The 20229-nt window shown below is 28.8% G+C and overlaps 1 protein-coding gene and 1 long non-coding RNA gene across 2 annotated transcripts; one reads left to right on the top strand and one right to left on the bottom strand.

Annotated features, from left to right (window-relative positions):
* Window positions 1–1052: 1052 nt before the first annotated feature.
* Window positions 1053–6305, bottom strand: LOC105634706 (uncharacterized). The gene is made up of 3 exons (XM_012217599.4): window positions 5435–6305; window positions 4752–4917; window positions 1053–2113 (listed from the first exon to the last, which is right to left on the bottom strand). The coding sequence occupies exons 1-3, from the start codon at window positions 6227–6229 to the stop codon at window positions 1656–1658; spliced, it is 1419 nt and encodes a 472-aa protein (XP_012072989.2). The 5' UTR covers window positions 6230–6305; the 3' UTR covers window positions 1053–1655.
* A 4573-nt stretch (window positions 6306–10878) lies between these two features.
* Window positions 10879–19781, top strand: LOC149498157 (uncharacterized). Its single transcript, XR_016319421.1, has 5 exons — window positions 10879–11181; window positions 11859–11924; window positions 12637–12695; window positions 18647–18712; window positions 19424–19781. It is a non-coding gene; the product is annotated as an uncharacterized LOC149498157 (long non-coding RNA).
* The last annotated feature ends 448 nt before the right edge of the window (window positions 19782–20229 follow it).

Raw genomic sequence — 20229 nt, 5'->3', positions numbered from 1 at the left:
GATATGACGGCGTTGAATAAATAATAGGCCAAGTAAGCTTTCAACTAGGGAAAATTGGACCTCACATAGTCCTAATGTATTTTTCTGATCATCTACTTCATCAAGAGACACCAAATTTAAAAAAAAAAAAAAAATTCATACACTCAATTGACAGCATTTTTTGTTTAGACACTAAAATAGAAAAAATTTACAAATTCAAGCACCAAACATAACAATATCCCAATAAAAACATGTATAATGCAAATTAAACAAGAACATAAAGAGATTATGGTAAATAGAATATGATCAAAGCATATGATATTTTGTTCAATCATATCATTAAAGTGATAACATAGATATATTTCTTAAATGAGCTATATATATTGATTATTAGATGTATTTCACGATTTTCTTGAATTGTTAGACTTAATTAAATATATATAATTTCATCCACCATATGAGAATATACATTCTCAAAATCAATACCAATTTCTTCGGAAAAAATTTATACAATAAGTTGTGCTTTATATTTCATTCTCCCATTTTCTCATTTCCTTTTTACTTAAACAAATAACTAAATGTATATACACACTAAACTAATAAAAATATATATTTTAAAAATAACTCATTCTTTATCTTTCTTTTTTTAGTATACAGTCAAAAATACTCTTATTTCAACAAAAGTTTACTGACATAAAAGTTTATTGATTATTGTTAGGTCAATGAGTGGCCCAAAAGAAAGAAAATAGAAAGAAGAAATAAGAATAAAAAATTTTGTAAGTATATTTTTGTTTTCTTTTATTATTTTGGATAAATTTATTTCCTTTATCATAACTTCCTCCGTTGTTTTTCTCCAAATTAGAGACAATAGAATTAAAAAGAAAATAAATTTTGTTTTATTTCCTACCTTGTTCTTTCTTTTTTCCTTAATAGAGGAAAATACTAATTCCCTCTATTTTTGTTTCTTGTTATCTTTTTTCTTCCTTTTGTTTTTCTCGTGTGCGTGTATATATATATATATATCCAAACAAAGTGTGGAGAAGGAAAAAAAAAAAAAAAAAACAGAAAAGACATCCCAAAAGTTCTAATTTCTTTTTGTTTCTTTTCTTTTCTTTTTTTTTTTTTCTTTTGTCAAAAGGAAGAAAAATTATAATTATAACAGACATATCTAGGGTGGGAAACTTTACTAATATCATGAAGAAGTAAGCTATGAATTCCTGAGGGGGCTCTTCAAACACAATATTGTTGCAAAGGGCCGAGTTCCTCCAAGATCCGCCACACAATCTCCACAATAGTTTCCTTCCCTGTGTAAACCAGACGCATGCACTATCCAATTCCAATTCATGAAATTTTTATTTTTTTTTTGGTAGAAAAAGTGAGAAAAAAGAAAACTAGCTATTACACCATCGATGATAAGCCACACCAGCAATATTATGAATTATCATTGATGCAGTCAAAGAGGAGGATGATGATAAGCAGGAAAGTCCAATCCCAACGTAGAAGCATAAGAAGCCAGCCTTCAGATCTTGAATCTGTCTAACCAGACTATAAGCTGAATTGAGATTATTTGCTCCCTTGCCTATTAGCTCACACGCACATACCTTTTTAAAGTTCTAATATAAAAATACTTATTTTGAATGAAGTAGAATCTGTCATGCAAGTGAATATTTTTCCAGTTATATATGGTTGGCACCATCCACAAGAACACTCTTCATTTTTTCAACAAACTCTTCCATTTGATCCCTTGAATGCAATGGTGACGGGTAGACACATAAACAATCCAACCTTCCATCTCTAATGGTATCAAATATTCCAATGGATGGTCCAATGCCATGAACAGAGGCACAACCCATATAGTCTTCTAGACCAACAACATCTTTTCCCTTGTCATCAGAATTGTGTATAACTGTGTCCTCAAAAATTGACAATATTGATGTTCTTAAAGAAGATGAAGGTGTCAAGCTAGGGTTATCAATTGCCTTACACATTAAGAAGCTAAGATCTGCCATGTCTGTGAAGTGCCTGTTGTCATTTTTGTAGTTTGTGAATTCCGTGTACACTTTTTCAGCTAGTTCCCATAGTTTCTCCTTTCCTTTTACCACATGTGTGTTCAATATGGTTGAGTGGTAAAACCCTGCATATAAAGCAAAATAATAATTTTATTAGGAAAATTCTTACTTACGTTGGGTCCATATCCAATTATCCATTTTATCATACAATCGATCAATACAGTTGATTATCCGATATAGGTAAGTCTTTCCAGTTGTTCAATTACTATTATACTTGTATGATTAAAATGAAAAAACAATATATTCCTTGTATATTAATCATTTTTTCTGGCTGCTTAATACTTCTACCTCCAACAAGCTTTATTCAATTACAAAAATTGAAGTGTAATTTTGACCAAATGAATAAATGATTAATTTCCAAGGTAGAGTAATATATATACACTTTAAGATGTTTGATGTTATTATTTATATACTTTTTCAAAAAAAAAAAAAAATCATTTTCAAACCAATAAATATTGACTTAGAGGTGTAAGCTATAGAATGTAAAAGTTTCGTATCCTTCTAACAGGTATACTTTTTGAATATCAAATTTTTATTTTCACCTGGAAATTGAGGCACCTCAACCAAAAAATATGCATTGTTGAATAATATGCAAAAAATAATGATTTACCTTCTAAATTCTATCACATTTAGAATGTAGTACTAGTTCATAGAACATAAAATATTTATTTAGGCTTTTACCATATGATAGAGAAACTCCATTTGCCATTTGGACATGCTAACTTGTTATACAGGTCATAAAAATTTTTTTTTTCTTTTTTTAATTTTCTTTTTTTTTTTTTTTGGGTTTTTTGAAAATCTTTTTCCATCCTAAAATGCAATGAGCTTTTCTAAGATTTTTTTTTTTTTTTTTGCATGATACTAAATTAATATGAGATATTTCTATTGATTAAAAGTGAGAGTGGATGATTAAAACATGATTTTAATGTAAATAATAGGGTATTTGAAATTATTTTTAAACACAATAAATAACATTTTGAGATAATTTTTTTTTATAAAAATCTATAAATGATCTTAATACATATTAAAAAAAATTTATAGTATATAATTGTGATATGAAACTAAGTTTTGAAGTTATATTTTTAAGCAATTGAGTATGCCTTTTATGGATTTACAAAAAAATTTTAAAAAACACAAATATTAAATTTTGAAAATAAAAATTAAGGTGAAAACTATAAATTTGATTATCAATCATTTGTATTAGGATAATTTAATTATCATTGATGTGTTCGATTAATGTTATTTTTGTTTTAAAATCTAATAGATTATAAACTTGTTTTGATATAGAGTGAAACTCACAATAAATAAATTCAAAAATTTAAGTTTTAAATTGGGTCCATAGATCACAAATAAAATTCAATTTAAATAATTACAATTACATAAATTATAAAATAATTTTAGTAAAAAAAGTTGAGTTATGGGTATATTACAGCTAATAATGTAGGAGTATATAAAAATTAAATAAGAATGTATTATAATCAGCAACACAATAAACTTACAATATTATTTACATCATGATCTTATAATGCAAATATATTTTTTTATTTCATTTTAGAAGGTAAATATTAGCTCAATAATTTTTTAAATTTAATATTTTAATTATGTATGGAAAGAATATTTGACGTTTTTTTTTTTTTGGTAAATTTCTCGCATTTATGTCTTTTAGATTAGCAAAAAAAAAAAATTATTATAATAATAAATATAATTAAATAATATATAAATAAGGAATTACCAGTTTTACAGGTAGCAAGTTATTAGATATTTTTAGATATAATTTTCTATTTTTTGAAATAATCTTACCTATTTATTTAGTTATTTATTGCGGCAAATAACCTCTCTCTTCCCATGTGGAATTAATAAATTTTAGAGTTAATGTACCAACCAGACTTATGTAGGTCTTGTACTGAGTCTACTGACCTTGCCTAACTGGGTTAATTTACTGGACCGGCCCTTCAGTTCCATGTGGGCCCAATATTATGATGGATCAGACAATTTTAAATTCAATTTAAGATAATTAAACATAATTTTAACCGTCTCGTTTCAAAAAAAAAAAAAAAAAGAAAAACATAATTTTAATGCTAGTTATTAAAGTTAAAAAGATAAGGATGTGATGTTATAACATAATTGTTATATGAAATTTTTTTTTTTTTTTTTTTACAACGAGGAGATATAACTTTCTTTAGTTTTTTGTTCTTCCAGAATAATCACTTTTTAGATATTAAATTTTATATAATTTATAATTTTACATTGAAAAAAATATATTATTAGGATAAATGAAATTTTAAATCCAATTGCAGAGAAAGTTGTTCTTATAATAGACGAACTTAAAAAATATATTGACTATTAGAAGTGTTATTTAAAATTTTATTTGTATCCTTCTATATTTACCAATTAAAAAAAATTAAAGAAATATTTCAAAAATAAATTAAGCAACTATTAATTATTTATTTTCATTTTTACCTTTTATTTTTTGGTATCTCCATTTAATAGAAAATTGAACAAAGGGTGATATAGTTAATTAGAATTATTTTTTCTATAATTAAATTTATTTAATGCTTTTCTGAATTGTTGTGTAATTACCTTAAACAACATTTATAGTGGGATAAAGATAATACTACTTTTTCATCTAAATCAGACTATTATTTAAACAGAAAAATATAAACTAAATGTAGAATATAACGGTACTTCTTAGCCTGGGCTTACCGTATTGGTGAGGGGAAAGAGGTGGTTGAAGAAGAGATCTGCAGTCGATCAAAGTAACAATTCCATATTTCCTGTGTTTATCTATACGGCTTCTAGACCTCTGTGCAGCTATGAGTCCGGCTGCTCCCAGTGCCCCACATAGTCTAATCCCTTTCGACTTGCAACCCTGCAAAGTTTATGCGCAGATAATCCGTTCAATATATAAATTCACTTTTTACGAAAATTTCATAGCATTTTCAAATTTTGTTTTAATCGATTGAATATTTTAACTTGTAAAATTACATTTATTACACATTTTAATTGATCATTGAATTTTTCAATTTGTTAAATTAGATCAATTAAACACTTATTTGATAGGTAAATAGGTGAAAATGAGAATTATTATTTTAAAAGTTATGTTAACTACGTATTAAATCAATATTTTACATATTTCAAATTAAAATCAATATTTTATATATAAAATTCAAAAATCTTAAAATTTTTTGTTACTGATGCAAAGATGATAGAAAGGTTTTTTGTAAAAGTTAATGGATTAAATTATATATTCGGCTATAATTTATTTAATTTTCTAAGTTGTTTGGATACATAAAAGTCTGGTATGGAACCAAAACTTTCAGATGTAAAAAGTAAAAAATAAAGAAAAATTATATATAAAAAAGAGAGAATTAAATGATTCAACTCACAGCAATAATCTTCTGAGTATCATCTTGGTTCAGCTGCAACCTCACTACCTGAGAAGATCTTGGTGATTTTGCATCTTTAAATTTTAAGTTTGTTAATCCAAGTGAATTAACTGAGTAACCAAGCATGTCAACTCCTCTTGTCCATATAGTCTTCTTAACTTTACCATCAGGAATCAGATCCTCCATTCCTAAACAAATCTTCCCTTTATTCTCTATTTGCATTTCTACCCGTCCGCCTCCGCCTGATCCACCCTCCCCCTCCTGAACCAGCACCACCTGCAACTCTCTTAGCAAAGAAATGGCGGTGGTCCGGTCACATCCTACCCCATGAAGCCTAAGAACCACCACCCACTTTGAGTTGGGAAGGGCATAAGTCGTAGCAAAGAACATATCATAAATGCCATTATCAGAGTTTTTAACCCATGGGTTTAGGTTAAGTTCATGTTCAAGAAGTACATGTAAAGGAGAGAGATTTTGGTTCTCTGAGCCTGAAATGTTTTCTAGAATTTTAAAAGTTGATGAAAGGTCAAAATGTTTGACTTTAATGAAATTAGGAGGAGATGTTAACAAGGAGAAGGTGCTTCTACTAGATTTGGTATGTGAATGGAGCTTGCACTTGAGGGTGGGGTGAGAATTTTGAAGTTTTTTCAGGGCATTTTCGAAATGTGGAATTTCCGGAGACTTGGAAGTAAGGATGGCCAGGACTGCTATGCCAGTGCCCCCGCGCACGGCATGGCACCAGCCGTGCTCGGTGGCGCTCACTATCCGGCCTTGGAGCTGTGCAATTTCTCCCATGGTTTTGCTACTGAAGACCACCTCTCTAACACACGTATATATATTCTCGTGAGGCGATGCCAATATTAATTTACCGTTTTCAAATACTTACCTGTCACGTTAGAAAAGTAAATGTATTTCCAAATATTTGTTAGGTCAGTGGATCTCACAAATAATAAATTTTTTTTTATTTTTACTTTTTGTATGTAAGTAACACCGATTGCTTCGGTTCCTTAATATTTATTATAACTTACATAAATTAAGTGTAATATAGTGGATACAAATTGAATGATTTTTTTAATAAACGTGAAATACTCAAATGTAACCGGTATTTAAAAACGAAGGAATTATATGAAATATCATACATTATGTTAGGCTGTAAGGTTTCAAGTTAAAATTTTAATTAAAACTTACTCAAGTAAATAATGATATTGCATATACATTAATTAACCTTTTTCAAATACTTATCACGTTAGTAGATCTCACATATAATAAATTAATTTTTTATTTTTACCCTTTTTATATAAGTAATAGTAATTATTTCAGTTCCTTAATAATTTATTATAATTTATACAAATTAAGTAGTATATCCAATTCACTTAATAATTTATTACAATTTAAACAAATTAAATGATTTTCTTATAAGACGTGAAATATTCAAATATAATAAGTATTTGGAACTGAAAGGAGTATATGACATTATGTTAGAGTTGTAAGGTTTCAAGTTAAAATTTTAATTAAAACTTATTGAAGTAAATAAAAATATTGCGTATATGGTATTGAATATATATTAATTTTTTATTCTAATATCCACTATATTCAAAATAATAACAATTAAAAGCGAAAGTATAAAATTGTAAAAGGTAAATATTATAATCAAAAAAGGGTCATTAGAGTATAATTAGAGGTTTTGAGTGAATTAATAAAATAAAAAATATTAAGAAGGTAGTAATTTTCTTTTTTCTTATAAATTTATATAATTCAGTTTTTCACAAAAATAGTAAAATATTTTGAAAAAAAGTTATTTTACTATTCATACTCTCTTTTTTTCTTGTCTATCTATAAATCTATCTATATAACTACAAAAGTTGAAGCATAGAGAATTTTTGAGCCTCTTTGTTTGTTGATTAGTCTATTTTTTCTTCTATTACAATTATTTTTTTATTTATTTTTCTATGTTTTGATTGGATGATATTTTTAAATAATGATGATTAACTGATTTTTAAAGATAAAATTATGCTAATGGAAAGTGACTGCAGTTGCTTTGTCCTTCTTTTGGTCTTAACTACAGATATCTCCAACTCACTGAATTAAAATTAAATCATACTCCCACCAGATCGGTACGTGGTTCCATCGTAACATGTATGTGCCCTTTTGTCTAACAATTAATATGCTAATTGAAAAACAATCTAAGATAATTAATAACTTTTAAAACGAAAGGCTAATTAATTTCAATCTCTTTTGTACGTAATTCCATGTCCTATTCTAGGTAGGTCTCCCTATCTACAATGACTAATCTTATTCTTTAATGCCACCGATACTTTAAATTACTTTCAAGGACTGATCAAGTAAGGAGCACCCTCAGTTACAAAGTCATTAGCTAATTCTACTGAATTACTCCTTCAGTTCAGTTCTAAAATATAAGTTATTTTTTTTATTTATTATTTTATTTCAAAATATAAATTATTTTGTGTATTTCAAAAAATAATAAATAATATTTTTTAAATATTGCCTTTGTTTATACTAAATACAATAAATATTTCACAAGCAACTATTGATCTTTAAGATAATCAAATTATCCTTAAATTTGTTATAATCTAGGAGAATTAATTACTTCCTTAATCAAATTTTCATTATTTTTTTTTATTTTTTTATGAGCTTTTTCATATTTTATTTGACAAAATTAATTTTATTTTTAGATTCATGACAGTCCTCACCATAGCTGTTTTTCACTGTTGCAGCAATAAATTCACTCACTGATGGATAGAATTAATTACAAGAGTAATTAGGTACTTACTACTGCACATCGATCTTTGCCTAATGTCAATAGTTTTTCAACCAACCAGCCTTTATGACTCAGAACTACCATTACCTTACATATTAATAGCAGCAGACAACTTCCTTTTCTTTTTCCACCGGCATTTATTAGGTATTCACTTTTCTGCACGGAGTCATTGTTGGGAAGAGGAGGGAATTTTCCTTCTAAAATAAATGAAAATGATGCTAAAGTAGGTGTAAAATAAATATATTTAACACCCTTTTTATATTTTTACTTAAATCAAATAAGAGATTTTTATAATTTCAAGATATTTTAACCTCCTATTTTACATCTACACGTATTTTACTCATCCAGACAAAACATAAATTTTATTAATGTTTCGTTTAGATGGAGCTAATGATATAAGTGGATGTAAAATAGAGAGTGAAATGTCTTGAATTTTTAAAATCTCTTATTAGGTTTGGATGGAAATGTTAAGGAGAGTGTAAAATAATTTATTTTGTGCCATTCTAACCTAATTTTCACTTTATTATTAAACGAAAATGAATAGGATCATTTTTGACAGTGTTATTTTACTTCCTCCCTCTTTTCAAACATAGCATAATGTTTTACAAAAAAATTAATTAAACTTATTTTATTTATGAAAACTTTAAACTAATTATATAATGTTTTATTCCCGTCGTCCTACAATATGAGACCTGATTTGACTTGCACATAAAATTAAGAAAATTTAATTAATATATTTAGGTTATAATTTTTGCTTATTTTTTTGAATATACTCTTATGTTAATATTTATAAAAATTAAATGATCTATATTAAATTGTTATTGAAATTAAGCAAACATTTGATTAGATAAAATTTTATTAGAAGATTAAAGGTTGATATGATATTTAAAATATTTAAAATTACAATTAAATGTTATAAATATTTTTAAAAATAAAATCTTTTAATTGGCCATGATTAAGGTTATTTTAGAATATTTAAAAATACTACCAAAAGTTCTATTATTCACTCTCCGTATTCTCACATTTATATATAATATAGATCATATATTAAGTATGGTTATAATTATTCTCTTATATTCTCTACATATTTATAGTGTTAAAATATGATTTTATGTGTAACAACTTTAAATTAAAATTTGTCTCTATTTAAATAAAATTCATATTAAAGAGAATAATATTATACTTAAACTAATTTTAATATGATATGACGGTTTTAAAAAAATCAAGTATATTTAAGAAAATAATTATAGATGATTAAATGAAAATTTATTATTAATTCTAAGATTAATCTTTTTTTTTTTTTTTTTGAAAATGATAAAATTAGACTTCAATTAGCATCTATGATTTTTTTAAAAGATTTTATTGTTTCATTTATTTTTACACAATAAAAAGAGAAATTACATAATAAATAAATACACGTATACTTAGATTAAGTAACTTTTACATGTTATTATTTATTTGCAATTTTAAAATATATAAATTAAACACAAGTTTTTGGATAATTTAAAATAAATAAATTAAATAGAAACGGATTAAATGAACGAATAAACATTTATTAAAATTGATTAGTAAAATTTTAAAATATTTATTAGGTGAACTAAAAATATTAAAATTTCTTATATGTGTGTGTGTGCACCATATAATTTTTAAAAAACTAATGAAAAAATCTCTGATCAAAAACTTGAAAGTCATAAATAATTATCTATTTATGTATAAATTACTCAAATATTGTGTGTGTAGTATTTAAATAAAAATTTTTTAAAAAACTAAGGTAAAGAGCTCTAAAATTCAAAAAATTGAAAGTTATAAATATCTATTTATATATTAATTATTCAAATATTATATATATATATATATATATATATATATATTAAATTAAAAAATTTTTATTGCCATAAACTATATTAGGATATCTCGAAATTTATTAAAATGTTTTAGCTAGGAAATCCTATTATTTCTCCTAAAAATCCAATTATTTTCACAATTTGCTTTTATTAAATGTTGAGATAGATAGATATATAGATATTTCAGATCCCTATATATAGAACCTGTTCGGCATTACTAGCTGTTAAATGTTTCTGTAGTTATTAGCTATTAAATATTAGCTGTTAGCTATTTATATAGTTGTTTAAAATAAAAGTATCCAGTAAAAATAGCTATTTGATTTAAAATGACAAAAATGGACAGTTGAATATTGTATTATAATTTTAACTTATGATCATAGAGGTGAACTCATTATATATAAAAAAAAAGAAAGAAATGATTTATATAATATGTTATTATTTTTCTGTCAATCTATGGGTGTAGTCCGACTACATAAATTGAAATCACTATCATTTCTAAAATAATAATACAATTTCATCACATGTCCCTCTATTAATTCGTTATTAAATTATGTTATTTAATTTTTGTGTAAAATTGAAACAACCCGAATTTTTATTTTCAAAGATTTTCCAATTAAATTTAATAAACCGACAGCTTGGAAATTTATTTTAATATTTTATTGCGAACACTGTGAGAAATCGAACCGAAAACCGATTGAAAAAGTCGAAAACCAATTGAAAATCAAAGATTTGGGACGAATTGAACCGAATCGAACCGGTTCGACCCAAACCATCTAGAAACATCTCTTTCTTTTCTTTTTATCTCCAGCGCTGCACCTTTACTTCTCACCCTCACCAGCGCCCCACCTCCACTCCACCAACACAGCCACCGCGCCTCCTCCTCCCTCTCTTCTTCTTCTTCTTCTTCTTTCTTTTCTTTCTTTCTTTTCTTTCTTTCTTTCCTTTTTCCCTTCACTGCGCCTGCGTCTTCATTTCTGGCGACACAGCAGCTGATCGCGCCACCCAGCCACCGTGCGTCACTGCCGCACCTTGCTGTCGCAGTCGATCCGCCATCGCCACCCTCCTCTCCGGCCACCAACCTCCATTTCCGGTTAACCAAAAAGTCCGGCAACAATATATATTTGGTATAATTTCATTTTAATAATAATAGTTAATTAAATTAATTTTATTATTTGAAGTTAATTAATTTAGTAATATTAGTTAATGAAATTAATTTTATTACTTGTAGTCAATTAGTTTAGTTAAGTTAATGTTAGTAATAGTAGTTAATTAAATTAAATTTATTGGTTGTAGTGAATTAATTTAGTTAATTTAATTTAGTAATTGTGAGTAGTTACTAGATTTATAATTTTATTGTTGATTTAATGAAGGTAGTTTCGATATAACGTTATTGTAATGTATAATTTTGAATGTGTGGTGATGTTGAGTTTGGAGGATGGAAATATTAGATTGATTGATTGCCCGATGGATGGGTTGTGTGGTTTGGAGTTATTAGATAAATTGTTGATATTTTAACAGGTGGATAGTCCAATTTTTAGGGGAGATGCTGCCGAAATTTCGGTAGAAAAATAAAATAAATCTTGGTAGAAACTAAAATAGGAAATAAAATATATTTCAGACGAAAACAAATAAAATAGAGTTAGATAGAAAAATAAAAATTTTAGTACAGAAAAGAAATTAAATATCGAGATTTATTTACGTAGAAAAAAAAAATGTAGAATATAAAATAAAATTCTTAGAGTGGTAAAGAAATATTGTCTGATAGAATTATTTTCTTTTGTGTCGTTCTAACTTTGCGTAGATCGCCCGGGTCCATCTAGTGCTCCTCCAGGACAGAATCAAAGCTAGAACTTCGCTCTCCATCACTGTGAGTAATAATAAATAATGCATGTCAACACTGCATTTGCATAACATTACATTTTTATATATTTACATATTGTATTTTCTCAAATATATTATGTTATGATCACTATAATTATACTTATGCATAATTGTGCATTTGGATGAAATTGGTGTATTATGATAAATGAATTGTTTGATTATTTGTGCTGTGTATATACTGTGCTCTGTTTGTGTGGAGTTAGGATGAAGTGGGTCACCCTGGGTTTGTGAGGACGGTCGATAAATATGGATCCTGATGAACTGATGAAATTGGACCGTCGGCCGGGTAAATGGGAGATCGGCGCCCCCGTGTGCACCTGATGAATTGATGAAATGATGTTGATGAGATGGAAAAGAAAAGAGAGAATGTAAAATAAAATATTGAGAGGACTGGTCAAGTGAGGATTAGACCGGTCGGCCAGATATGGGGGATTGGCTCCCCGGGTGCACATGTTTGAGAGGATGGGCTGTTTGAGAGGACGGCTCGTCGGGGGTTTAGGTGACGCCACTGACTAATTTCCACGTGATGTGATTATTTGAAGGTGATATTGTTTGTGGGTGCTGATGTAATGTCATATGATTGACTGTTGTGTGTTCATTCAGTATACTAGGGTGCATTTTGCTTGACTGTATGTGGTGTGTATTATTTATTATTATTCACTGAGTTGCAAAACTCACCCCCCCAACAAACCTCCCAGGTACTAGGAAGCAGCTGATTCGACTGAAGCTCTGCAATCTTCTCCGCAGAGTTACAAATGTAAACTTTATATTCATGTTATTTAATTTTGGATGTATAAATTATTCCGTTATCAGATTATTTTAGACTCCGCAGTTATAGGGTTGTGTATTAATATTGGACTTATTGTTAGCACTACACTATAAATTAAATGTTAGGTAATTAGCTGCAGGTGAACCAGTAAGCCCATAACGTGATTATAATTTATTGTGAATAGGCCCTGGTTATACATTATGTGTTATTTGAGTTTGGGCCAGATGTTTGTATATGGGTTTACTGTTTTGATGAAATTGGAAAAGATAGGTAGACATATTGGATAATTTAGGCTTACTACGGGCCTCGGGGGCCTTAAGCTTACCTGGGCCCTAGTGCCGGTCCGGCCCATGGAAACGGGTCGTGACAAAGGTGGTATCAGAGCATAGGTTTATAAGTTTAGAAGTAACTGCGGAGTAATTCCTGTCATGTCTTGACATAGTTTTCCTTGCTTTCCCATTCAGCGTTATTCGCAGCTAGGATAAAGTCAAGTTGTTTAATGATTAAAATTTGTATCCTTGTTCTTTAGAAATGTGATTTAGTTACTGATGCTAAGGGATGGTTTAAGCAAAAAATCTTTCTATGGAATAAATAATATTCATATATAATTTAAGTAGGTAAGAAGATAAGTTATATATGATTAATAAGTTAAATGATGAAAGTATACTATTTTTATTTAATACGTGTTGAATATGGAATATATATATTGAAGACTGCATGAATGTTTGTATACGTGTGCCTGCGGAATTGAAATAGAGTTGCTAATTATTTAATAAGAGAACTAAATGATTCGAATTTGAGGACATTAGAATCCATTTAACTAGAGTATTGAATTAGTATATGTATTTGATGAAATTTACATGATGTTGGTTAGTAGAATTGCTTATAATTATTGAGATGAGTATTTTTCTAGATGGAATGGATATACATGATTTTTATAAGGTTTGAATATTGAAGGATTTGGTGTGACTTGCTATAATAATTGGTGATGAGTATTTTTCATAATAAATAATATTGGTGGAATTACTATATGAAGTGAGTTTTATTTATGAGTAATGACTACTTGGTAGAGTAAAGTGTATTGTTGTATTCAGCAACTATTTCTTTTGGTGTGTGCATATAGGGAATAATATAAATTATTGTGGTTATAAGAAAAGTAAATTGTGATTCTTAGTAAGAGATAAAGTACTCTAATCTTTATGTACTTAGTGATGGATATTGTGTGGATTGTGGCATCTTATGGTTTAATATGGTATAAATAATAATTAAAGCTAATGGTATTTAGTCTTTTGATGTTTAAAATAGTTGTTGCACACTCGATGGTATATAAATTACAAACAATGATTTTTGTTTAATAGGAGGTTCTATGATCCGAGAAACGACTCTATAAGGAAATTATGTAAACAGTGGGCTATAATGATTAAGTGTATTGATGAATGACATCGGACATGGAGAGATAACTGTCCAATTATTGAATTGATGTTATACTAATGAATTAGATAAGTTAGGATGGATCTAGTCCTGTTATTATATGGATATTAAGAAAAGAATCAATTACAGAAACGTGAAGAGTATAAATTAGTATGATTTAAATGAGGATAGTCAGTATTTAGAGTTTTAACAAATTAGGGTTCATGGGTAACAGGATTTGAAAAAAAAAAAAAAAAAAAAAAAAAAAAAAAAAAAAAAGAAGAAGAATAATGATACATCAGCGGATTTAAGATAAAGACCTCTATATTTTGGGATTGAAATGCTATTATATTAGGTGATAATTATATTAGGAAAATTATAGCTTGAACATAATTGGAATATAAAGAATAGAGGAGAATAATATTTGTATAATTGAACAGTGTCTTATTATATCTTTTGAAGAATAGAGCTAGGTAGATATTAAGAATTTAATTGATCATGAATAGTAATTTTATGCTGTAAATAAATTTCAGATTTATGAAAATTTAGAAAGTTAAAAGACGCTTTAGAATAAGTAGTTAAGAATAGGTAGTTAGACAAAAAGAAGTGAAATATTATTAAAAGTAGAAAGATGGAAGATGTATACTATTGAAGGTAGGGAAATGGCTTTGAGGTTTAAAATAGTCATCACTGTCGTTGATAATTCTAATAGAATATTAAATAAATAATATAAACAAACTTATGAGTTGAGTAATCGGGTCTTTGCGAGGTGAGTTTCGAGAAGTTAGTGGTACATAAATAGTAACTTCAAAATCTAAAAAGAGATCAAATGTAGGAAGCTATTGAATGTGTGGTGATATACAAATAGATAAATGATTCAAGGATTGTAATCTCGATGACGAAAGAACTTAGTATTTATATTCAGAAAGAAAGACTTTCTACTTGAGAGAAAGAGATAAGAAAATTCTCACTTCTGTAACTTGATGGCATCTGCTTAGAAAATAGTTTTATGAGTTATATTAATTGAATCCACACATTGAGCTTATAAATATAGTGTGATAAGTGTTATTAATAGTAATAACTTGGAATAAGAGTTGATAAAAGATCATGGGACTTAGCTTAAGATGACAATGAATGTGAATACATGTAACTTGTTTGTGGAAAGCATATAAACATAAGGACTTTCTATTTATTAGTGCAATTCGTGCAAGATACTTGTTTTATTGGATAAAGAAGGTTAGTTATATTTATGTCTTTAGTAGAACATGGATGTAATTAAAGTATTTTATTTCATTAGTAAGCTAGCTAAGTTTGAATTTACTATTTGTTTGGAACAGTGAAACTTGGTATAAGAATAAATAGGTGAATTTGGGATAGTTTAACAATTTTAGCGAGGAGAATACATGGTAGTATTTCAAAACTGAAAATATAAACTATAGGATTAATGGATGTGATAACGGGACGGTTTAAGATTTCCTCTTAATTATATTGGAATGCCAGCTCATGGGTGTCGATCAGATCATTAATAAATGAAAATTGCTCATGGAATTATTGAGATATCAATTAGGATGAGAGTCATTAAGATATGATTGGAGTCAATGTAAAGCTATTCTGAAGTTCTTAGTAATTGGTGGCAATTATGATTGAATGAATATTATTGTGTTATAAATGGCTGATGTGACATATCTTGTGGCTTAAGAGACTACTTAATTTGTTAGGTCCATTTTGAAGAATTCAATGAGGTATTAACCTTATTTGGAGTAAAGAACATAGAGAGAACATAATTAAGGTTGAAAATATTCCTACATCGTATTATGTATAAATTTTACAAATTTTGGAGGTGATAGACTTGTAGAAAAGAAATAACCCAACGATATTGTTATCTGAATATTCATAGACATTCATGGGATTAAGAATAAACATAAAACAAAGGACATAGTTTAATCAAGAGTTAGATTATAGGATTAACATCTTTAATCTCTTACTTAACTAGAGCAAAAGGCACTACTTGTTTAGGATTCGTGATTTCTAAATACGTAAACTTAGGTTTAAAAGATTGATTAAAGACAGAAGAAATAAGTAAATTGGATATAAACGACAATTTGGAGAATTTTACATTTTGATTAAGCTTGTAAAAAAAAAAAAAAAAATGTATAGATATATATATCTAGGCTGGACTTCTTTATGGAATTGAGTATAATAGAATGGTACTAGCAAATTTTAGAAAATGAATTAAGAATTATCCGGCATGGCAACAACTAATTTGGCTAGTTGCATAAGTTGTTGTCATAATTAATTAAGATATGGTATGATATGATAATTTGGGAAGAGGGATAGAGAAGTTAATAACTAAAATAGAGACTTGGTTATGAATTTGAATTTTCTCTACATAATTGTACTACTTGTTTTTACGAGATTCTCATTAGTAGGATTTGAAAAGAGACTGTATATCTATCTTTGGTTGGAAAATGGTTAAGTTGTTAAATAGGTGATGTGCTTGGGATAGAAGCCAAGATCTCCTATCAGTTGATAGCAAGTAGCTAGAGAAATGTCATGATTTTGTTTAAAATAAGCTTGTAGTAGTGCCATAAATTTGTTCTCTTCAATTAGAAATGATCAAATGGTACTTAATGGTAGAACTTGATGATAATCGAAAATCTCCTTGAATTGGCAGCGACCATCTTATCTAATTATAAACTTCTTCCAAGATTATTGGAGCAATGATATTAATATTTGAAATTGATGGAAAATGGATGAGTCAGCATGTAGGTTTTGAATTTTGAAATAAGGATTCTAAATTGGGATAGTAGAAAATTTGATTGAATATATGGATTCTTGTATCAGTAAGAGTAAATACTTGGTTGTGTATGAGCTTCTTATTGAGTGATGATCACTGCCTATAATAGCTAGTGAGAGAATAAATGAGGCGATACATCAATGGAGGTCACATGATATATGGTTAATGAGATGAATAACTCTTACTTGAGCAAATGTTATGAGGAACTTAAATTCTTACGCGTAACGGTGGCTACTAGAGACAAATCTGTGCCTTGGGTTATGAATATTTTACTTGATTTGATGACTTGTAGATATAGTACAACTCAAGTTTAAATTAACTATGGTGATAAGGTAGATATCTAACTGCTCATAAGAACAAGTATTCTCCTAATATGAATGTCATAACTTTTAGCAGTTGCAGCATTATGTGAGAAGTATAGCCACCATTGTCGTAAACAACTGTTGCATCCTTGTTTCTTGTCACTTAGAAAATTCGAGGACGAATTTTTTTAAAGGGGGGAAGACTGAAACAACCCGAATTTTTATTTTCAAAGATTTTCCAATTAAATTTAATAAACCGACAGCTTGGAAATTTATTTTAATATTTTATTGCGAACACTGTGAGAAATCGAACCGAAAACCGATTGAAAAAGTCGAAAACCAATTGAAAATCAAAGATTTGGGACGAATTGAACCGAATCGAACCGGTTCGACCCAAACCATCTAGAAACATCTCTTTCTTTTCTTTTTATCTCCAGCGCTGCACCTTTACTTCTCACCCTCACCAGCGCCCCACCTCCACTCCACCAACACAGCCACCGCGCCTCCTCCTCCCTCTCTTCTTCTTCTTCTTCTTCTTTCTTTTCTTTCTTTCTTTTCTTTCTTTCTTTCCTTTTTCCCTTCACTGCGCCTGCGTCTTCATTTCTGGCGACACAGCAGCTGATCGCGCCACCCAGCCACCGTGCGTCACTGCCGCACCTTGCTGTCGCAGTCGATCCGCCATCGCCACCCTCCTCTCCGGCCACCAACCTCCATTTCCGGTTAACCAAAAAGTCCGGCAACAATATATATTTGGTATAATTTCATTTTAATAATAATAGTTAATTAAATTAATTTTATTATTTGAAGTTAATTAATTTAGTAATATTAGTTAATGAAATTAATTTTATTACTTGTAGTCAATTAGTTTAGTTAAGTTAATGTTAGTAATAGTAGTTAATTAAATTAAATTTATTGGTTGTAGTGAATTAATTTAGTTAATTTAATTTAGTAATTGTGAGTAGTTACTAGATTTATAATTTTATTGTTGATTTAATGAAGGTAGTTTCGATATAACGTTATTGTAATGTATAATTTTGAATGTGTGGTGATGTTGAGTTTGGAGGATGGAAATATTAGATTGATTGATTGCCCGATGGATGGGTTGTGTGGTTTGGAGTTATTAGATAAATTGTTGATATTTTAACAGGTGGATAGTCCAATTTTTAGGGGAGATGCTGCCGAAATTTCGGTAGAAAAATAAAATAAATCTTGGTAGAAACTAAAATAGGAAATAAAATATATTTCAGACGAAAACAAATAAAATAGAGTTAGATAGAAAAATAAAAATTTTAGTACAGAAAAGAAATTAAATATCGAGATTTATTTACGTAGAAAAAAAAAATGTAGAATATAAAATAAAATTCTTAGAGTGGTAAAGAAATATTGTCTGATAGAATTATTTTCTTTTGTGTCGTTCTAACTTTGCGTAGATCGCCCGGGTCCATCTAGTGCTCCTCCAGGACAGAATCAAAGCTAGAACTTCGCTCTCCATCACTGTGAGTAATAATAAATAATGCATGTCAACACTGCATTTGCATAACATTACATTTTTATATATTTACATATTGTATTTTCTCAAATATATTATGTTATGATCACTATAATTATACTTATGCATAATTGTGCATTTGGATGAAATTGGTGTATTATGATAAATGAATTGTTTGATTATTTGTGCTGTGTATATACTGTGCTCTGTTTGTGTGGAGTTAGGATGAAGTGGGTCACCCTGGGTTTGTGAGGACGGTCGATAAATATGGATCCTGATGAACTGATGAAATTGGACCGTCGGCCGGGTAAATGGGAGATCGGCGCCCCCGTGTGCACCTGATGAATTGATGAAATGATGTTGATGAGATGGAAAAGAAAAGAGAGAATGTAAAATAAAATATTGAGAGGACTGGTCAAGTGAGGATTAGACCGGTCGGCCAGATATGGGGGATTGGCTCCCCGGGTGCACATGTTTGAGAGGATGGGCTGTTTGAGAGGACGGCTCGTCGGGGGTTTAGGTGACGCCACTGACTAATTTCCACGTGATGTGATTATTTGAAGGTGATATTGTTTGTGGGTGCTGATGTAATGTCATATGATTGACTGTTGTGTGTTCATTCAGTATACTAGGGTGCATTTTGCTTGACTGTATGTGGTGTGTATTATTTATTATTATTCACTGAGTTGCAAAACTCACCCCCCAACAAACCTCCCAGGTACTAGGAAGCAGCTGATTCGACTGAAGCTCTGCAATCTTCTCCGCAGAGTTACAAATGTAAACTTTATATTCATGTTATTTAATTTTGGATGTATAAATTATTCCGTTATCAGATTATTTTAGACTCCGCAGTTATAGGGTTGTGTATTAATATTGGACTTATTGTTAGCACTACACTATAAATTAAATGTTAGGTAATTAGCTGCAGGTGAACCAGTAAGCCCATAACGTGATTATAATTTATTGTGAATAGGCCCTGGTTATACATTATGTGTTATTTGAGTTTGGGCCAGATGTTTGTATATGGGTTTACTGTTTTGATGAAATTGGAAAAGATAGGTAGACATATTGGATAATTTAGGCTTACTACGGGCCTCGGGGGCCTTAAGCTTACCTGGGCCCTAGTGCCGGTCCGGTCCATGGAAACGGGTCGTGACAAAAATAATATAGTTTTTTTAAAATTATTGCAAACTTGCAGTTTCATAGTAACTATTGGAAAGAAAGACTTTAAACTGAGATTTAAATTGTTAATATAAGTTAATTAAGAGCAAGGTGAAAAAAAAAAATTTTTCAACCAATATAGAAACGCTAAACGCTAATTGGATTAACTTTTTAATAAACTCTATCTTATTCACTAAAAATTATTTTATATACCACCTCACCGAACACCATAATCTATAAAAATAGTGTTTTGACACAGTCAAAACTCTAAACACTTCCTCAAACATTCTTGCTGAATAGAGCTATATTTTGTGCAATTCTTTTATTTATAGAAGAAAATCGTTCAACAGTCTTTGCAAGAAT

Source organism: Jatropha curcas, chromosome 2, assembly GCF_041381405.1.
Source record: "Jatropha curcas cultivar XTBG-Jc1 chromosome 2, XTBG_Jcur_1.0, whole genome shotgun sequence".
Lineage (NCBI taxonomy): Eukaryota > Viridiplantae > Streptophyta > Magnoliopsida > Malpighiales > Euphorbiaceae > Jatropha > Jatropha curcas.
The sequence above is the reverse complement of the archived record's forward strand: the minus strand, read 5'-3'. Positions and strand labels throughout refer to the sequence as shown.